The sequence below is a fragment of the Sceloporus occidentalis genome, unplaced genomic scaffold (assembly GCF_023333645.1).
Source record: "Sceloporus occidentalis isolate IW3139 unplaced genomic scaffold, rSceOcc1.0.p SCAF_2, whole genome shotgun sequence".
Classification (NCBI taxonomy): domain Eukaryota; kingdom Metazoa; phylum Chordata; class Lepidosauria; order Squamata; family Phrynosomatidae; genus Sceloporus; species Sceloporus occidentalis.
In genome coordinates this window covers 234,038,062-234,056,794 of record NW_028316982.1, presented here as the reverse complement: position 1 = coordinate 234,056,794, position 18,733 = coordinate 234,038,062, and the positions used below count along the sequence as shown (strand labels likewise).

The window sequence follows — 18,733 nt, the reverse complement described above, 5'->3', positions numbered from 1 at the left end:
TGCCTTTCCATTTCATAGTTTTCTTCTGATTTCTTGACTGCAGTCAGCTTTCTGATCAAGGTTTGATCCAGGGTATGGGAACTCTTTAATTATTTGCCTTGAACAAATGACTATAAAAGAAAAGAAAGAAAATGAGGGGAAGAAGTTGTATTTCAGTAGACTTTTATGACTGCACCATTACAAATGTCATTGGCATGTTATGATGTACAGCTGAGCTGTGCAGTTCTATACTTTTAAATGTCTTTACTTTCAATGATTTTCAGGAGCTGGAGTTGTTTTTTCCTTCCAATGGAGGCCGTGGACCAGCAAGTACTGTAAAATATACACACTGTACCTGTTGCATTATTAAGCCTCATGCAGTTAAAGATGGTAAGTTGCAAGAGGTTAATCTTCACAAGAAGTTTTTTTTTTTGCTCTGCTTCTCAATTAGAAAGCTGCATAAACTCAGGTTTCTGGTATTTGTTTCAGGCTTTGCTTTTTAAATTATATAAAGCTAGCAGTAGAAAGTCCCCTGTTTGAAAATTTGAAAATTTCTGTTGGTGCAAAAGGCCTTGGGAGTTAACTGGTCTGTAACACAGTGACTATAATACTCTGGTATTGCAAAACTTGCATTTGTGGCCAGTTTCTTTTTGAATCCAAATCAAGGTGTTGGTTTTAAAGTCTAAAATCCTAACTGGTGGTGAGGCCTAGCTCTTTAACAGAGCTTATCCCACATGTCTTGTTATGAATGTCTGAAGATACTAACATCTTCAAGATAGGCCCTCCTGAAACACCATGACCTGCTGAGGCCGGCATGTGGGAGAGAGGGGTTCTGCTGTGTTGCTTCCAGATTCTAAACATACTTCCTCTGCAAACTGCAATTAATTTTCACTGTTGTTGCTTTTAGGACCAGTATAAGACACATCATTTCCACCTGGCCTTCAGACTCCCTCCCTCCATTGTGATCATTTGACAATATATTTCTTATTTAAATAACAGCATTCATTGTTGTTATTGGTTTTTGAATTGATCTCAACTCTTGACGATCCTGTGAATGAGATGTCTCTTAATTGTGAGATATTTCTGCTATGTATACTTATAATTAGCTTCCTAATGTCTTCCTCCCTCCTCAGGTCCTGGAGGCTCAGGTGCATGGTCTCTCTGATTTGAGTCTATCCATCTGGCATGCAGTCTTCTTCCCTTTCTACTTCCTTCTAACTTCCCCAGCATCATTGTCTTTTCTAATGAGTTCTTTTCATTATGTGGCCAAAGTATGATAGCCACAATTTAGTCATCTTGGGTTCCAGGAATACTGTAGTTCTGGTTTGATCTGTTCTAGGAACCATTTGTTTGTCTTTTTAGCTATGCATGCTATCTTTTGCTCTCTCCTGCAGCACCACATCTCAAATGAATCAATTTTCCAGGGATGGAGGTGGAAACATCCTATCATGGGTTGATTCCTTCTCATTATTCTGATAGGCAGGAAACAGACTTGGAAGGAATCACCACCAAAGGAAGCAACCACCATCATCCCTCAATAATTTTCCTTCCTTTGCTCCAGGTAGGCTGTCCCCCCCCCCCCCCCAATTTTTCCCCATCTCTTTACTTTGTCTTAAAGACTTTAATTTTCTTCTATTCTTTTTATATTTATAATCTGTTTCTCCTGCCTTGGCAACTGCCTACAAAAACAGCCATGTTCTTTAGCCTTTTCTTCTATCCTTTCATTTTTCTAACCTTTTCTGCTGATCTGCTTTCTTCACTGTCCAGCTCTCACAGGTGTACATGGTAATAGGGAATACAATGGCTTGAATTATTCCTACTTTAATGTTCAGCTGTATATCTTTATACTTTAGGATTTTGCCTAGTTCTTTCATAGCTGCTCTTCCCATTCCTAATCTTTTTCTGATTTCTTGACTGTAGTCTCTGTTCAGATCAATGTTTGATCCAAAATATGGGAAATCTTTAACTATTTCAATTGCCTCGTTATCTAGGTTGAACTTATGTAAATTCTGGGGCCTTAAATGTTATTTTTAGTGGCGAGGAGACAACAGTGTAACAAGGCTTACACTACTTATTGCAAAGACAGAAAGCTGTGAAGAGCAGAGTTGCACCTTAATCACATTGCAATATTAAAAGAATGATATACCATTCTGTATCTTTTCTTTTCTATTTTTCAGTGTTACATATTTCTTGAGTTTTGTCATCTAATTCACCAAACGTTCCTTAACTATATAGTAAATGAAGACTTGCACACACCACTATTTTTGAGCTACCACAATAGTTAATAAATTCCAAGATATTTTTATGTCATCTCAAGCAAGCTGCTTTAGATTGTCAGGGGAACTAAAAATGTAGCCAAACACAGCATCAGTGAAGCCATGTTGGTCTTAACTGTGAGATATTTCTGCCATTTTTACTTATAATCAGCTTGCTAAGGTCTGCATCTTCAACAGTTTTATGTTTTTAGTCGATGGAGGTAACAATTTTGAATAATTATTTTAAAATAATTTTAATATAAATCTGTAGCATATTGGGATTTAATATAGTGACCAAATTCCACAAAATATTATGCAGATGGGGATAACTCAGTGTTACATCAGCATTTAATAATATTCTCTTTATTGCAAACACTTCTGTTACTGTTTTATTTATTATTTGTTCAATAAAAATTATATCTTGTTTTTCTGGTGTATACACATTATCCAACTGACCAGCAAGAATTAGAACCAATAATAGCATAGAATACAATTCTAAACAATCACAGCATAAACAAATAATGGATTGAATTTATTAATCTGATAAAGCAAATGCCTGCTTAGAAAAGATCTTCATCATGTTTCAGATCACTGTTAAAAACGATACCAAGCTATCTCCAAAGGCAGGCAGTTCTACAGTAGATGTGTCTATAGTGAAAGCCTTTGTCTTGTCCCCATGTGCTGCATTTCCACCATAGGTGGGACATAAGCACATGCGTCTCTGTCAGATCTTAGGGTGCCGTTAAACTGATGGGGAAGAAGCAATACTTACAGTATCATGAACCTAAGCTATTTATCTGCCTCCTCTCTTTTCATCTCACCATGCTGCACACTTTTAGAGAGCTAAAAAGCCACTTGGTTTTGCTTATGAGTCTGTAAGTCAATGGTGAAGCATGTGCTTTTTATGCAAAGTTCCAGACAGGGCTAGGAAAGACTCCTGCTTCAAATCCTGGAGAACATTTGTCATTAATGTAGAGTGGGGAAGATAAAGTGGGGCCCTGCAAACCCTTTTTGTGTGACCTAGTGCCCTGACTTATTTAAAAAACAGTTGGCATTCTGGTTTGCCATTGAAATTGGACAGCAGATGGCTAAATGAGCTTTAGTCAGTGAGAAAAAGGACTATGTGTGCTATACTTTATGAGACTGTCAATGTAAATTTATTTATTTTTAGTTAAATAATGTTAGATGATATCATGATCAACATTATATTAATGATAAATTGAAGATGGAATTATAGATAAATACTTATTTATAATAATTAAGGGAGCAAGCCTGGTATTGTGGTTTGAGCTTTTGACTTGGGCTCTGGGAAACAGGATTCAAATCCCTGCTTGGGCATGGAAACTCACTGGGTGACCTTGGGCAAGTCACACTCTCTAAGCCTCAGAAGAAAGCAAGGACAAACCCACCTTGAATAAATGTTTGCCAAAAATACCATGTGGTAGACTTGCCTGAGGGTTTTCCTAAGTTGGAAACAATTTGAAAGCACACAACAACAACAATAATGATTAAGGATTAATGGGGGATTTTATCTGTTAATAATGAGTGGTTCTAATCATATTTATTTATTAAAATATTATATCCTATGCTATTTGAAAGCATACAGATTTAAAATTATTAAGTCAGTTTCACATATTTTAAATTGAGTAACTCCCCCAAACAAACAAAAAAGTACAGTTGTCAATCTGAAAAGTTGCCCCTGGTGCTATGGCCCATCCCAATGTAGCCAATACTGAGCAAATCTCTTATATTCCTCAGTCTCTTATATTCCCATATTATATGTTTTCTGTTCAAACACATCTTAAGTTGGATTCAGATGCATTATTAATATTTTACTAGATTTGATCAGCAGGTTGCCTTTGGGCTTTTCTCTCTGTTGACATATATGGTTTGTGTATGATTAAAATGCTATAATGGAAATAGTTAATCTAGCAGAAAATTTTGAAAAATCATCTAATGCAGTAATTGCAGTCATTATGGGAAAATACACTTAAAAACAACACAAATGTAGATTTTCTAGCTCAAATTAGATTTTAATTGAGGTGGCATTAATTTGAAATTGCTTTTGGCTAAGTGCACCTCTTTTAACACTTGATATTACAGAATAAACTCATTTTTATAATTGTTAGTGTGGCCAGACTAAGGAATAAGCATAGTTATTTCAGTACTGTGAATAATTTTTGCATTTTGTTCCCAACAGCCATTTGTCTATAGAATAGATACTATATGGAGTAGACTTTATTGACTGATAACACACCACACCTTTTATAGTTTCTGTCCTTCCAAATAAGCAGAAACATTATGGATTTTGTTAAGGTGCTAAACCTGCAGTTAGTTGTCTTGAGTCTTCCATGCTTCCGTCTTGCTAACTTTCGCGCTTGAACTTGAAGAGAAAATCCTAACTAAAGGGCTGCAAGATAGTCAGAATATACTCCCATTTACCACTGTCATCATACTTTTTTCAGACTCCTTTTTCCTTAATTGAAAATTCAGGCTTAAATCCAATTGTTAGTCCCAGATAGAGTAGAACTATTAAATCAATGGAACTTATGTAGGTGAGTCAGCTCTAGTTGATTCAGTCAGTCAATCTATCGTCTGGATTTAAGCCTAAACCAAGTAAATATCTCCTTTATTACCCAAATTGAGGAGGCAGAGACAAAGTATAGGGCAAGGGACGATTCTGAATAAGAAGACATGCTGCTGTCATCTACTTCCTTTGCAGTCCAGCTGAGTACCCATAGATAGTCATAGCAAATATCTAAAAATACTGGAAGGGAGGGAATTTTGCAGCCTTCCACATCTTGATGGGCTATTGCTCCTGGTATTTACCTCCATTGCTTGTGCTGGTAGTTGCTGTTCAACAGGGGGGGGGGGGGAGCAGACAGCACTGAAGGGGCGGCTTGAAGCCACCCCTTCTGAAGACAGATTGGGGCCATGGCAACCACACGCCACAGCTCCAATCTGCCTTGAAGCCAGCCAAAAAAGGAGTGGCAAAGATCTACTCCTTTTTCGGCTGGCAAAAAGCTGGCTTTTCCTGCCCAGCTGTGGCTTTAAGCCAGCTGCAAACTGCTTTGGTGATGTGCGGCACATGAATATTGCACCACCAGAGTGTCTTGAAGCCATCCACATCTAAGCAGCTGCCCGGAAGCTTCAAGATGCTCTGGTGGTGCTGTGTTTGTGTGCTGCACACCACCAAAACAGTTTGCAGCTGGCTTCCAGGCAGCTTCCAGGCATCATCAGGGCATGTGGCAGTTAAACACTGCGTTCAGATGACACCATGAAGATTCCTTTTCTGGGACATCTGTTCCAGCCCAACATTATTCTATTCTATTCTATTCTGTTCTATTCAAAATTCAAAATGACCTGAATAGACTAGAAAGCTGGGCCAAAGCTAACAAAATGAAATTCAACACGGAGAAATGTAAGGTACTGCACTTAGGGCAGAAAAATAAAATGCACAGATATAGGATGGGGGGCACCTGGCTGAATGAAACTACATGTGAAAGGGATCTGGGGGTCCAAGTGGACCACAAGTTGAACATGAGTGAACAGTGCGATGCAGCAGCTAAAAAGGCCAATGCAATTTTAGGCTGCATCAATAAAAGTATAGTGTCTGGATCAAGAGAAGTAATAGTGCCACTATATTCTGCTCTGGTCAGGCCCCACCTGGAATACTGTGTCCACTTCTGGGCACCACAATTTCAAAAGGATGTTGAGAAACTGGAGCGTGTCCAAAGGAGGGTGGCTAAAATGGTGAAAGGTCTGGAAACCATGCCCTATGAGGAATGACTTAGAGAGCTGTGGATGTTTAGCCTGGAGAAGAGAAGGTTAAGAGGTGATATGATAGCCCTGTTTAAATATTTGAAAGGAAGTCATATTAAGGAGGGAGTAAGCTTGTTTTCTGCTGCTCCAGAGAACAGGACCCGGAACAATGGATGCAAGCTGAAGGAAAAGAGATTCCACCTCAACATTAGGAAGAACTTCCTCACAGTAAGGGCTGTTCGACAGTGGAACACATTCCCTTGGAGTGTAGTGGAGTCTCCTTCCCTGGAGGTCTTCAAACAGAGGCTGGATGGCCATCTGTCGGGGATGCTTTGATTTGGATTTCCTGCATGGCAGGGGGTTGGACTGGATGGTCCTTGCGGTCCCTTCCAACTTTATGATTCTATGATTAGCTTGACCACATAATTCATACCCCTAATATATAGCTAGTACTTCAGAAAAGAAAGTGAAAAAACAAGAATAAATTACTCCATTTTGATTTGAAAGAACTTATGTTGTCTTAAATGTAGTTTTTTGTATCTTTTCTTCATCTCCTTCATCTGATTAACTAAAATTGTTGATGTCCAAACATAACCTTTTATAGACAACTATCTTTCCCTATCCTGGCAGCAGGGACCGGATAATGAGTAAGACCAGAGTATTTACAGTACAATTATATGTTTTGGTTCCACCTTCTACAATTTCTAAAACAAATTTTTAGACATAAATGCTAATTAAAACTGTATACCCAAGCAGCCTTTGGGGCACTATAATTTTTGCACACTTATTAGAGTAGCATAAATTGGACTAAGTAGCTCTTTTAAACCCCATCTTGTAATAGACCTACACATGTAATTAGTTAAGATTCCCCACAACGGTTTAAATAACAAGGTTACCAGGCATTTGATGAAAAGGCATATTTATTCTGTTTAGAAGAAAATATTTCATTTGAATCTCCATCTTTAGACAGGCATGATAAGTCAGAGGTGTAAGGCAGTTGTGTGAATTGAATTTGTGTCAGCTGGTGAACATTCACTATGTGTATACATGATTTCCAAAGGGGGAGCCATGCTACTCAATTTGGCACAGTTGTTTATGACAAAACAGATTGCATAGAATCTTGACATCAATACAAAAGACTGATGCTCCTGTTGCTGATCATTATTGTTAAAGTCTAGAATACGGTTTGCTGTTTGTTGATAGCTTCATTACTTTGAGATTTGTTGAAAGAAAGAAGTTGGCAGCCTGAGCTTTCGTAGACTTCGGTCTACTTCCTCAGATGCAATTAGACTGACGTCTACAAAAGCTCATGCTGCCAATTTCTTTCTTTCAGTTACTCTCAAATGTGCTACAAGGTCTCTCTACGTACTGATTCCACAGACTAACATGGCTATATCTTTGAGTTCTACCAGGATTAGAATATGAAAGTCCTCATACCACGCTACATTCTTGTCAGCGTTAAAGGTAACAACAGGGGAAAATGCTGAAGTCAAGAGGGGAAAGGTGCTATTGAAGTTTTTAAAAATGTGTTCACTTTTTAATAGCTTAAAATGTACAGTAGTCTGTATTATGTCTTCTTTGCTTCTTCTATGCTGGAGTTAATTTAATCGTTGTAAATATAAAAGGTTCATTGTTTGATCCAGAGTTGTTCCCAGGCTTTTAACCACTTTACCTCTTAGAGCTCTCTATCATCTTTCCCTACAACCTTTGTGCTTATGTTTTAGAATGTCCTCTTTCCAGCACCAACCCCATTTGATACGCCTGTGGAAAAATATAGTACTTGTGTAGCTATCCATTTGACTATACAGTGCAGTGTGGTTTAATTGCAACTGACCAATGTGGCAATCAAAGGTCTTAATCTAATCTTTTAGGTAACACATGTTCAAGTTTAGGGCAGAGTCCCTTTCACAAGCTTATTCAAATTGCACAACTTCATTGGTAGGACAAATGTAATGACAAATGCTGTGGGAAAGTCACAGTTACTTTTATCTTTGGACTTGCTGATCAGCTCTAGAGAGGAATAAAGAAATATCTGTTACTAAGCAGTCAAAGCACCACACCTTAGCAACCAGAGTACTTGCTACAGGAAAAATATATAATGATCAAATGTGCATGATATGTGTCAGGTGAAAACTTTGCTAATGTCTGATAAAAGATTGATAGATGTCCACCTTAAATTTCATCCATCTAAAATGATTAATGTGCATTATTTGGCTAGAAGAAAGAAAATTTACTGTGCCATTTTTTGAAAAACTAATAAGTGTAATTGATAGTTTAGCACCAGAATAATGTTCTGTTTCCTGGAGATTTAGAAATAGAATACCAGGGAAAGGGGCTGGCAGAATACAGGTGATGAAAGTGTGTCTTGAATTCTTTAGTTTTTGGCTTGCACAAGAATTGCACTTGGAGTTGATGGTGGCTAGAATAATAGGTCTTTTGAACAAGGACTTTGGTTTTTATATAATTGTAAAGCACAAATTGTTTTAATTGCTCTACAGTCAAATTACAGTCTGCTGGTTAGACATGTATGGTATGATTTAAAGCTGAAACCAAGTCCTTCCAGTCTCTCTATCCTTCTTGACTATTGGGTTTCCAGATTCAAAAAGGGAAGAGCAAGACATTTGTACTCCTGACAGGTCAGATACAGACTGTCTCTTGAGTCTCTTTCACTGCCCAGGATCTCATGTTGCTTTGGAAAACTGTTCTTGAATGCTTTTGAAATCTTTATAGCCTTAATTCTGTTGTTGTTTCTTCTGCCCACTGCCTTGTTTTATAAAGACAATAATGTCTGTCTCTTTGGACATGAATTACCATATTTCTTAGGGCAGGAAGGCAATATCCTATCTTAATCTGGCAGTGTCTCTCAATCCCTGTCATCCATGATTCAGCAGCTTTGAACATTCATATTTAAAAAGGATACTAGGGATAGAAGAAATCTTTCCAATAATCTAGCTGTGTAATGTTTTGATGGTTTTTGAAGCTATACACTGAAATATATTTCTAGGCTACATGGGCAATGCATCTACCCATATGTGGTCTCATTTGGTAAAGGGGAAAATTGTTTTTGTAGACAGCCCTATATTCTGAATTTGTGGGGAAATTTCTATATTAGCATGTGTTCCCTTTGCACCTTGTGACTACAGGTACAGTTGTCCTCATTCTGTGAAGATAGAGTGAGAGTATATCTGCTGATGTTGCATTTAAGAAATCAATCACTGAGGAAAGTAGTTCATTATCTAGCTGCATTGGCTGTGCCAAATCCATCTAGTTTGTATTATGTATAGTGCATGTTATGTTTTGAAGGCAGTTGTAGTGAAATACAGACATGGACAGGTGGAGTGAGCAGACCAGAATACAAGGTTCAGACCTTTTACAGTTGTGTTTTGCATAAATTGTATTCTTTGCAGCACTTCACAGGGAAACGAGTGGCCGAAAGCATGATTATCATTTTAACTCAATCAGAAATCTAGGATCAAAGTCCACATGCTGTGTATGAATGGTTATTAATTAGCACATTTGGGAGTGCCAAGTATTATCTGAAGAATCCTTAAATAATCTTGTGATGTGTGCCCTTAGTAAGCCTTTTGTGACATAGGCAGAGAGTCTAACAAGGGAACCAGGGATCTTCCCTTCCTAGCGTTCATAATGGGAGGCAAATAACATATTTCCTCTTCCTTCTTCCACTTCACTTCCTTCCCAACTGCATTGTCCTTTTCTCCTCAATGTGTATGTCTTTATACTGAAATTGCAGAAAAAAGAATAGTTTGCCAAAGGTCAACAATGATATCATAGACCATAGAAATAATTAATTTCAGAAGTATGTGAACCAATAATGTTCTTTCTCCCTTCCAAAACAAAGTCTAAAGGTCATCAATGGCTATTATATTTAACAAACATGTAAAAATATGGTTTAAGTCATTTCAGACAAGAATATTACAAGTGGCAATTAAACACATAATTGGATATACAAATTACACAAAATCTGTTTTGGGGCCTTTATGTAAAACTTACACCTATTATGGCTCCTTAATGCAAATTTGCCATGTATTTTATGTACAGCTTGATAGATGGATTTGAGTTGTGGCATCTCTAAATTCCTATTTGTCATTACACAGAATCATGTAAAATTAATACGACTGCTTCCTTTGCGGTTTACCTACGGAATGTGTTATCCAAAGATTTGTCACTCATGTTGTGTGCCTTCAAGTAGTTTCCGACTTATAGCAACCCTAAGGTAAACCTAGCATGGGATTTTCTTGGCAAGTTTCATCAGAGGATTTTTTGCCACTTTCATCCTCTGAGTCTGTATGTGACCCATTGGGTTTACATGGCTGAGCTGGGATTCAATCCCTGGTTAGGGATGCACGTTGCTAATTGTACTTCAGGGTACTGTACTATACACATTCACTTGGGAAGTAGGCAAAAAATTGAATTAAAATTAAAACTAAATTAAAATCTAAAAATATTTTAAATTTTTTTTTAAAAAAGGCAAGAGGTGTCCTTTTGTGCATATTGAAATTCATCTTACTCGTCCCCCCCTTTTTTCTGATTTTAATTGATGGCTCCATCTCTCAAATGTTCCATTCTCATCTACTCCTTTGGAGGACCTACTGATCCTCCAGAGCAGTTTTTGAGGCAATGTCTAATGCTGGAATGGGACAGAGAACAGTTGTGCCCCTTTGGATTTCAGCTATGAAGAAGAGCTAGAAAAAAACAAAACAAAAGAAGTATGATCTTGACATGAATTTTTTTTAATCCAGCAGCTGACTTATAGTCCACTTATAGTGGACCTTTGGAATTTGCTGGGGTTTGGACACTAAATTCCATGGATTCTTAAATCCCACTATATGCAATGGTGTAATAAAATGGTGTCCCTTGTATAAAATGACAAAGTCAGGATTTGCTGTTTGGATTTGTTGTTGTTGTTGTTGTTGTTGTTGAATATTTTCAAGCTGTGGGTGGTTGAATCCATAGATACAGAGTCCGTGGATACAGAGGGCTGGTTGGTTACTGGATCTCAACATGTTATTCCAGCCCAGTGTTTTTGTGCATGTGCAATACTTACCAAGACCCATAGCATCATCTGGTTGGTCTATGGTTTTAGATCTGCTTTGTTTGTTTTATGCTTGTGTGTCATAAGAGAATAAATTGTTAAACTGAAAAGTAGATGTTGTATCGCTTCATCTGATTACAGTGTACTCAAAGATTATTTGTTTTGTATTAGTGCCTAGTAACCTAATGCTGTCTTGGAGACATAAAACCTCCCTTTTCTTGGTCTTCTTTATACCCAAAGTTATTTGTTATGCATTTTTGCTAGGATTAGTATTACATTCCTTCAGATGTATTTATTAATGCTTGTGATTTCTTTTGTATTTTGTCACAAAAAATATTAAACCCTAAACTAAAACCTAATCTGCTGCTCAGATTTGGCTTCTCAGAGTAATCACATTTTAAAGATGTACTTGTCCTGGTCATTTAAATTAATCAGTTTCTTTATTTAGTGGCATAGGCTTTAAAATTAGAATTTAAACAAAATGTTTACAGGGTTTTTGGGTGGGGATGGGGGGCTTTGCTTATTACCCATTTGTCTGCTGAATGCTTTCCTTTATTGATGTATAGTACACCTGCTTTTTGTAGAGATGTCAACCTTTCATTATTTATTTAAAAACAGACATAGGCTTTATAGTTGTGGAGGTTTGTTGGAGAAGTACAACCGCTGTTTGGCAAAGGTTTTGGTGTTAACACTAATGCTTATGGGTAGACTTGTCTCCCTCTTACATCTTTTGTTCATGTGCACTGACCCTTCTGAACCTTACCCATCTATTTACCTCTTCCTTGCACTATTCCCTGTTTTTTCCCCAAAGGCCAAGTACTGTAACAATTCTAATATTAGATCAGGTAGAAAAACGGTGCAAGTTAAGTGAGGAATTATTTGTTTGGGAATCAAGCCTTTATGTACAGGAAGTTGGTTTGCAAAATCTGGATTTATTTTAATCAGGATTTGAAACTCTCTTGATTTTAGGTATGAAAAATCAGTGTTGTAGATTAATCCTAATTATAGTTACTTGAAGATAAATCTGTTTATTTCAGTTGGACCTACCTCTCTGTATGAATATTTTTTGAACTGCATGGACTACCAAAAATGGGATTCTCTGCCTTCGCTGTGTCACAGATTTTTAGATTTACCATAAACTCCTTCATTTAATCTTTTTCAGTTTCATATGTCCTGCATGAATTTGCAAGTCACAGGTTTTCACAAAATAAATGTTTAATTTTCAGAACTACTGTAACAGGGATAGCACCAGTAGTTCAGAATTTGGTGCCCACAAAGCTTCTGATCTTTTCCTCTTTCTTTTCTTTTTAAACTGTTCACAGGTCTAACTGGGAAGATAATCAAATCAATACTTAATGGAGGATTTGAAATCTCAGCCTTACAGATGGTAACCATTGATTCTTTTGTTCAGGACTCAGCAAATGCCAGTTATGTAGCCAAGGGGGGGGGTTCTTGGGGCCTGGACCCCTCCCCTTCCATTAGAAAAATGAATGGTGTGTGCTGCTGCGCCACCACACCCAAGCCCATTATAATGGTGGCACTTAGTCTGGACCCCCCCCTTCCTAAAATCCTAGCTGCGTCTCTGCAAATGCAAATGGGAAACCACTCAGAGTCAGGGGCTTTTCCAGCAGATAATGATCACCAATTAGCAGACACTAATCCTCTTTTGCATTAGCCTCCCAGCCTGAGGCCTGCCATCAGCACAGAACAATACACATGCAAATCACCCCTGCATTCCCAGGCTCACACAGTATATACAGCATATATACCCACTTTTTCCCGGCAAGCAGTCTGAAGATGCCAGCCATAGATGCTGGCAAAATGTCAAGAAAAAAATCTTCTAGAAACATGGCCACATAGCCCAAAAAAAACATGGATGCCAGCCATGAAAGCCTTTGACTTCACATATTCTGAGAAGTTTGCTTTTTTGTATCTGAACTGAAGTTATTACACATATAAAATAATAGCTCATTCTTAGATATCCTTCTCCTGAATTCCCCCCAAATCAGTAGAAAAGGTTGATTTTTTCTCTCTAAAATGATGGAGTCAAAAAAATCATTATTGGAAATGGTATGATAACTAGCGAAACTGTTTCTATCTGCTTATTCCACAAATAATAGTTAGTGAGGGTTTAACTGAAAAAACATCTGAAGCCTTTTCAGGTTATATGCATATCCTGAAAAGAGAAAAAAATATCAAACTTGCAGTGTTGTTACTGTTAACAGAATCAGTACTATTTAATTTAATTTATTTCATACGTTTAGAAATCACCTTTCTGTGCCATAATTAATTGAAAATAACTCATATCCTTTCTCTTTTTTGACATACAGTTCTATATGGACCGTGCAAATTCAGAAGAATTCTATGCAATTTACAAAGGTGTTGTTGCTGAATATTCTGTAAGTAAACATTATAAATTGTTTTTCCTTCCCTCTCCTTTTTAGTAGAATCATTGTAGGTAGCTCTAAAGATTCTTTTTATGTAGTGGAAGGCATGCCCTCAAGTTGGAATAAAACTTCACATTTCTGCATTACTTTTCATTTGAGCCATAAATAATGGAACCCAATGACTGGCAAGGCAAACTGCAGAAGTGATTGTTTTAGGTTTAGCTGATCTTTGTGAGGTTTCTAAAACTTGTATTTTTCCAGCCCTTTTATGAACAGGGCAAAATGCCTGATTCTAAGAGACTGGATTAACTGTGATCACTGAGCCTCATAATCATCAGGTTATGTTGATAAAGGTTACTTTTTTGGATTAAAGTTTCCAGTGTGGCCCATAGCCAGTGACCATACTGGTTAAGGAATCCCAGGAGTCCCCAACCAATATATTAATTTTTCTAAGCTGTTGCCAAATATAAATCTTCATGCTGATTTTAATTTCTCCTGCACTCCTTGGAATCACGTATCTGATGCCATGATGACATCATATTGTAGGTTTCTCTGCCCCTCATAGCAGCAGCGGATATGGGTGACAACTGTAACATGCAGAACAATTAGGGATGGCTCATAGTGCCTTGGAATGGTCAAATGTGGTACAAAGGAATGCACAGTGTTCCATAATATGTTTACTGAATGTAATTTTGTTTCTGCTGACAGGAAATGGTTGTAGAACTTTGCTCAGGACCCTGTATAGCTCTAGAGATTAGACAAGTTGATCCTGAAAAATCATTCAGAAATTTCTGTGGGCCTTCTGATCCTGTAAGTAATGTACCTGAAAAATGTGTATCCAGGCTAAATACATACGTAGTGCTTGTGAGAGGGAATATTTAGTGTTCCCACATTTGTTAACTCTAAAAACTCCTCAAACTTTATTTTCATCTCGTAGTTGGGTGTTGAAGAGCAAGTCTTCCCTGAAGTGTGTGTCATAGCAGCTTCAGACGGGATAATCTATAGGAAATGTCTCCCCTCTCCCTACCCCGTAGCTTTAAAGTTAAACTTTGATAGGTTTGGCCTCATTTATTTATTTATTACTGAATTTATACCCTTCCTTTCTCCCAAAGTGGGATTCAAGAGCAAGTTAAAATCTTATTTGACAAATGTTAAAATAATATTATTTTAAAAATACGGTTTAAAACAGTTAAAAACACATTTAGAACATAACTACTGATAACAGATTAAGAATACAGCACACAATCTTTCCTGTTATATCTGTCTTGCCACTCATCACATCTATTACATATACAGTATTTCTTTTCCAGTTTATGATCATCTCCCTCTAGAGATTCAAAGAAGTAACTGAAATTCTGAGCTTTGTTAGGGACGTGTCTACACTTGTTGATTGCATTATTGGTGGCTTGCTACAACTGTGACATGGCACTTGAGAAGTTCACAGTTGCTTAGAGGCATGTATTTTCCTGCTGTGGTATGAGCACAAATCCCCTTAAATTTAGGGCAGTGGTAGTCGTGGGCAAAGTGTGCCCCCCCCCAGTGACCCCAGGAGTCAAAAAGAAATTGAAAATAATTTTCACCTTTTCAGAATGACCTCAAACACCTGGGGGATGTGCAGGCATTTTCATAGTGCTTTTTGCCCCTTCTGCGCCATTTTGGGCCTGAGAGAGACCATTTTTAAAAAAATAGACAGTGGCTTCTGTGTGGCACAGTGGTTAAATGCCTGTACTGCATCCACTCACAAACCACAAGGGTGTGAGTTCAGTACCTGTCAGGGGTTCAGGGTCGACTCAGCCTTGTATCCTTCCGAGGTCACTACAATGAGTACCCAGCTTGTTGGGGGCAATTGGCTTACACATTGTAAACTGCTTAGGGATAGGCTTAAGTACACTGATAAGTGGTATAGAAATGTACTTGTTATTGCTATTTTTTTAAGAAGCCCCTGTTGTCCCTAAAATGACAGGTGGGAGAATATGGTAAAATATCCCAAGTTCCCATAGATATTTGGGAGCAAAATGTTTTTATTTTTTGCAAAGGGTACAAAAGAAAGTGTGAGGCCTTCCAAGATTTCCTGAAGGACTGTTGGATTTGCATAGCCTCTGATAGTTACCATACTCATCCTGGTTTAGGGAAATTTGGTAACAGGTGAATGAGAATAGACAGGCCCCATCATATTTTTCTTCCTCTTCCTCTTTCTGTGTGGTGTTTGCAGCTTTATGCATAATTGCAGTGGACCCTTCCCAATCATGAGAGTTTGATTTTATGTGTTCCTCCCGAATGGGAAAAAATATGTACTGTCACAGACTGGTTTGCTCTTGTATCAGAAATAAAAATCACAATCACTGGTTTATAGTGATTTTGACTTGAGAGAGGACACATTCTGGTGCATGTCAGCTAGCTAGAAAGATAGAAATTTTCCTTTAACTGGAGAAGGGATGTAAATCTTCATTCTCTTCTTGCAAGCCCTGCTAGCTCAGCTAGCAAGATAAATGAGAATTTATGTGCATTTTGGAGGTGTCAAGGGAGGTTACATTGGACCCCAGGGGCATATGCAACTTGATTTGAAATATATGAATATGCTGTCCCATCTATACCTGTTCCCTTAAGTTGAAACCATTTTTTTTACTTGCACTATTAATCAAACCCTCAGGTTTGAGATACAGTCTTCATAATGTTTATTTCACTGTTTCTTGGCTAATAGATGTGAACAGTGTTGTTTTTTTAAAATGAAATTGAATTAAAACAAAGTTGTCTTGTCCTAGAAGATGTTTTAATTTAAACTCATTCTCTTCACTTTCATTGCAGCACTTCTGTACAAAATAAGAGAAAAAAAGGTCATTGGGCATTTCTGATCTCTTGATCAGCTGAAGTCCTTTTATAGTTGTTATAGCAGAGGGATTCAAATTGACTTTGACTTTTGATTTCTAGTTTTAGCATGCTTAAAGTGACTTGGTTTTACGCATATGAAAACCCACAGTTTATGAGAAAGCATATCTTTCATACATGACCTGCTTTTATTGATAAATATAGTCAGTACAAATCTTGCCAAGAAAAGCCTGTGATAGGTTCCCTACTTATTGCTACTATTGCTGCTCTTGTTACTACTACTACTACATAGGCAGTGGTTTTTCACCCACATACAGGGAAATTGTAAAATGACAGCTTCAAAACCATGAACTGCAAAAATAAAATAAAAAAAATGGGGGGAAAAATCCAATTTGCAGACCTATAAAAATAAGATAAAATGAAACCTTGGACACATAAGCGATTGACAAGTAGAGGGAAGGTATGAGGTGTCCAAGAAAGGAAGCAAGAATGGCATCAAAATATACCTCACAGGGAAGGGAATCCTAGAAATGCATCCAGTTCAATAAGATGCTTTTATTTGCATGTGAATGCAGCCCTAAATGCCTGATTTTCAGTTTGAAAAATGGCCTGCTTATATAGCTAGAAAGGCACTAAGGTGACATCAAACTTGACAAGGCAAAAGAGGCAGCTAGATCTTAACATGTTTCCTTTATTGCTGCTGTCAACTATAAAGGATCACTTATGGAGATATGACCTTTGTCAAACTTTTTCACCCCTTACTGTAGATAACAAAACACAGTCTTAGAATGTGTTGAAACTAATTTGATCCATCATGTCCCAGTCTATGACAATTCAATATTTGTTACTCAGAAAGCAGGGTAAACAACTGTGCTTTCGGATTTATTTATTTATTTATTTGCGGTATTTATATCCCGCCCTTCAGCCCTAAAGGCTCTCAGAGCGGCTTACAATTATTATTTTAATTAGATGGTTCCCTGCCCTCAGGATTACAATCTAAAAAGACACGATACAAAAGGAGAAGGGAATGGTGGTGGGGAAGGGGGTCAGGTCCAACAGTTCTTCTCTCCCTCTGAGGCCTGAACCAAGGCAGATGAGCTGGAGGGAGGGCTCTGCTTCTTAATTGAGGCCGGGCACGATGGCGTTGAGCCTGTCCTTTCACTCCCTCCAGGCCAGAAGATGACAGTTGATGCTTGCCTCTTGTTTCTTAGCCATGTTGGCGACACTGCAGTTCATATTGAGCTGCATGTTGTTCAGCTAGACAAATGTTTGGTTTGTTTCCATGCTCAATTCAGAGCGGTTGTTTTAACCTATATAACCCATTGCAATGTCAGACAGCAGCATCTGTCTCTTTCTATAATTGCTCACTAGTGTTCTACAAAAATCATTGAAGGCCAGTATGTTCCAGATGCCCATCTGGTATTTGGTGGTTGGCTTCATGTGAGTGTACCTTGTCAATGTTGAAGCCAACCCCAGCCCATTGTGGGATCCACTCCATAGTAGGATCCAGGGATTCTGGGAGTTGTAGTTCAAAAAAGCACTTATAATCGCATAAGTTCAACTGACAACCAAAATCCCTCAGACCCAGCTTTTAAGTGATAAAAGTCTGCTCCTGATAGTTATTTCCTTCCTGTTGGAGAGTGGAGGGTGTATGTGCCATGGAGTTGTGTCCAGCTATATTCATTTAGCTCAATACACTGCAAGAATGTCATCTGCAGGAACCTCTGAGAACCTCCTTGTATTGAGATATTATAGGTAACAGTGTGAGCTATTGGTTTTTTTTTGGGGGGGGGCAGGAGAAAGGTGTTTTTCATTTCAAAATGTCTAATTCCTTCTGTAAAAGGGAAGGAAAAAGTAATCTTGTGGCACCTTTTAGGTTAACCAGATTATTTCAGTGTAATCTTTCAGATGAATTTCAGTATTCAGATTTATTACATGCTTCTGAAGAAGTGGTTTGTAGCCCAAGGAAGTTTATGCTGAAATAAACTAGTCATCTTCAGGGTGCCACAAGCCTACTTTTTTCTTCCTCTGTTCTACTGAAAGAAACTAACAAGACTAAATCTTTGGATATGGCCCCACAACATGATATTAAGCTGGTTGTTATGATTCAGCCCTAACTTCTCTAATCCTAGAATATTGGCACAATAATTTATTTCCTGCCTTTTCCCTATATCTAGGACTCATGGCAGCTTGGAAAACTTAAAATTGATACAGATAAAAATTCATAGACCTAAAAATCTGATTTCTCATACAAAGTTATTAGTATTAAAACAGGCTAATGTATACTTTTTAAAAATTTGAAACTATATACAAAATATTGTTGCATAAATTTTATTCCTGTTAAAAGGTGCAATGATTATAGAGTTGTTAAATATACATCTACATGCATAGTGACACAAACATATTACCTTCCATTGATTCTTTTGGAATTCCACATCTTGAAATGAGGAACTAATGATTATTTCTGACTG

At 37.7% G+C, this 18,733-nt stretch overlaps 1 protein-coding gene across 1 annotated transcript in view; it reads left to right on the top strand.

Annotated features, from left to right (window-relative positions):
- The window catches only part of NME7 (NME/NM23 family member 7), a 112,356-nt gene that overhangs the window by 61,758 nt on the left and 31,865 nt on the right, over positions 1-18,733 (top strand). The window contains exons 7-10 of the mRNA XM_089512436.1: positions 264-369; positions 12,372-12,436; positions 13,380-13,448; positions 14,145-14,246. Coding sequence (XP_089368562.1) covers positions 264-369; positions 12,372-12,436; positions 13,380-13,448; positions 14,145-14,246 — 342 coding nt within the window. The remainder of the gene's footprint in view (positions 1-263; positions 370-12,371; positions 12,437-13,379; positions 13,449-14,144; positions 14,247-18,733) is intronic.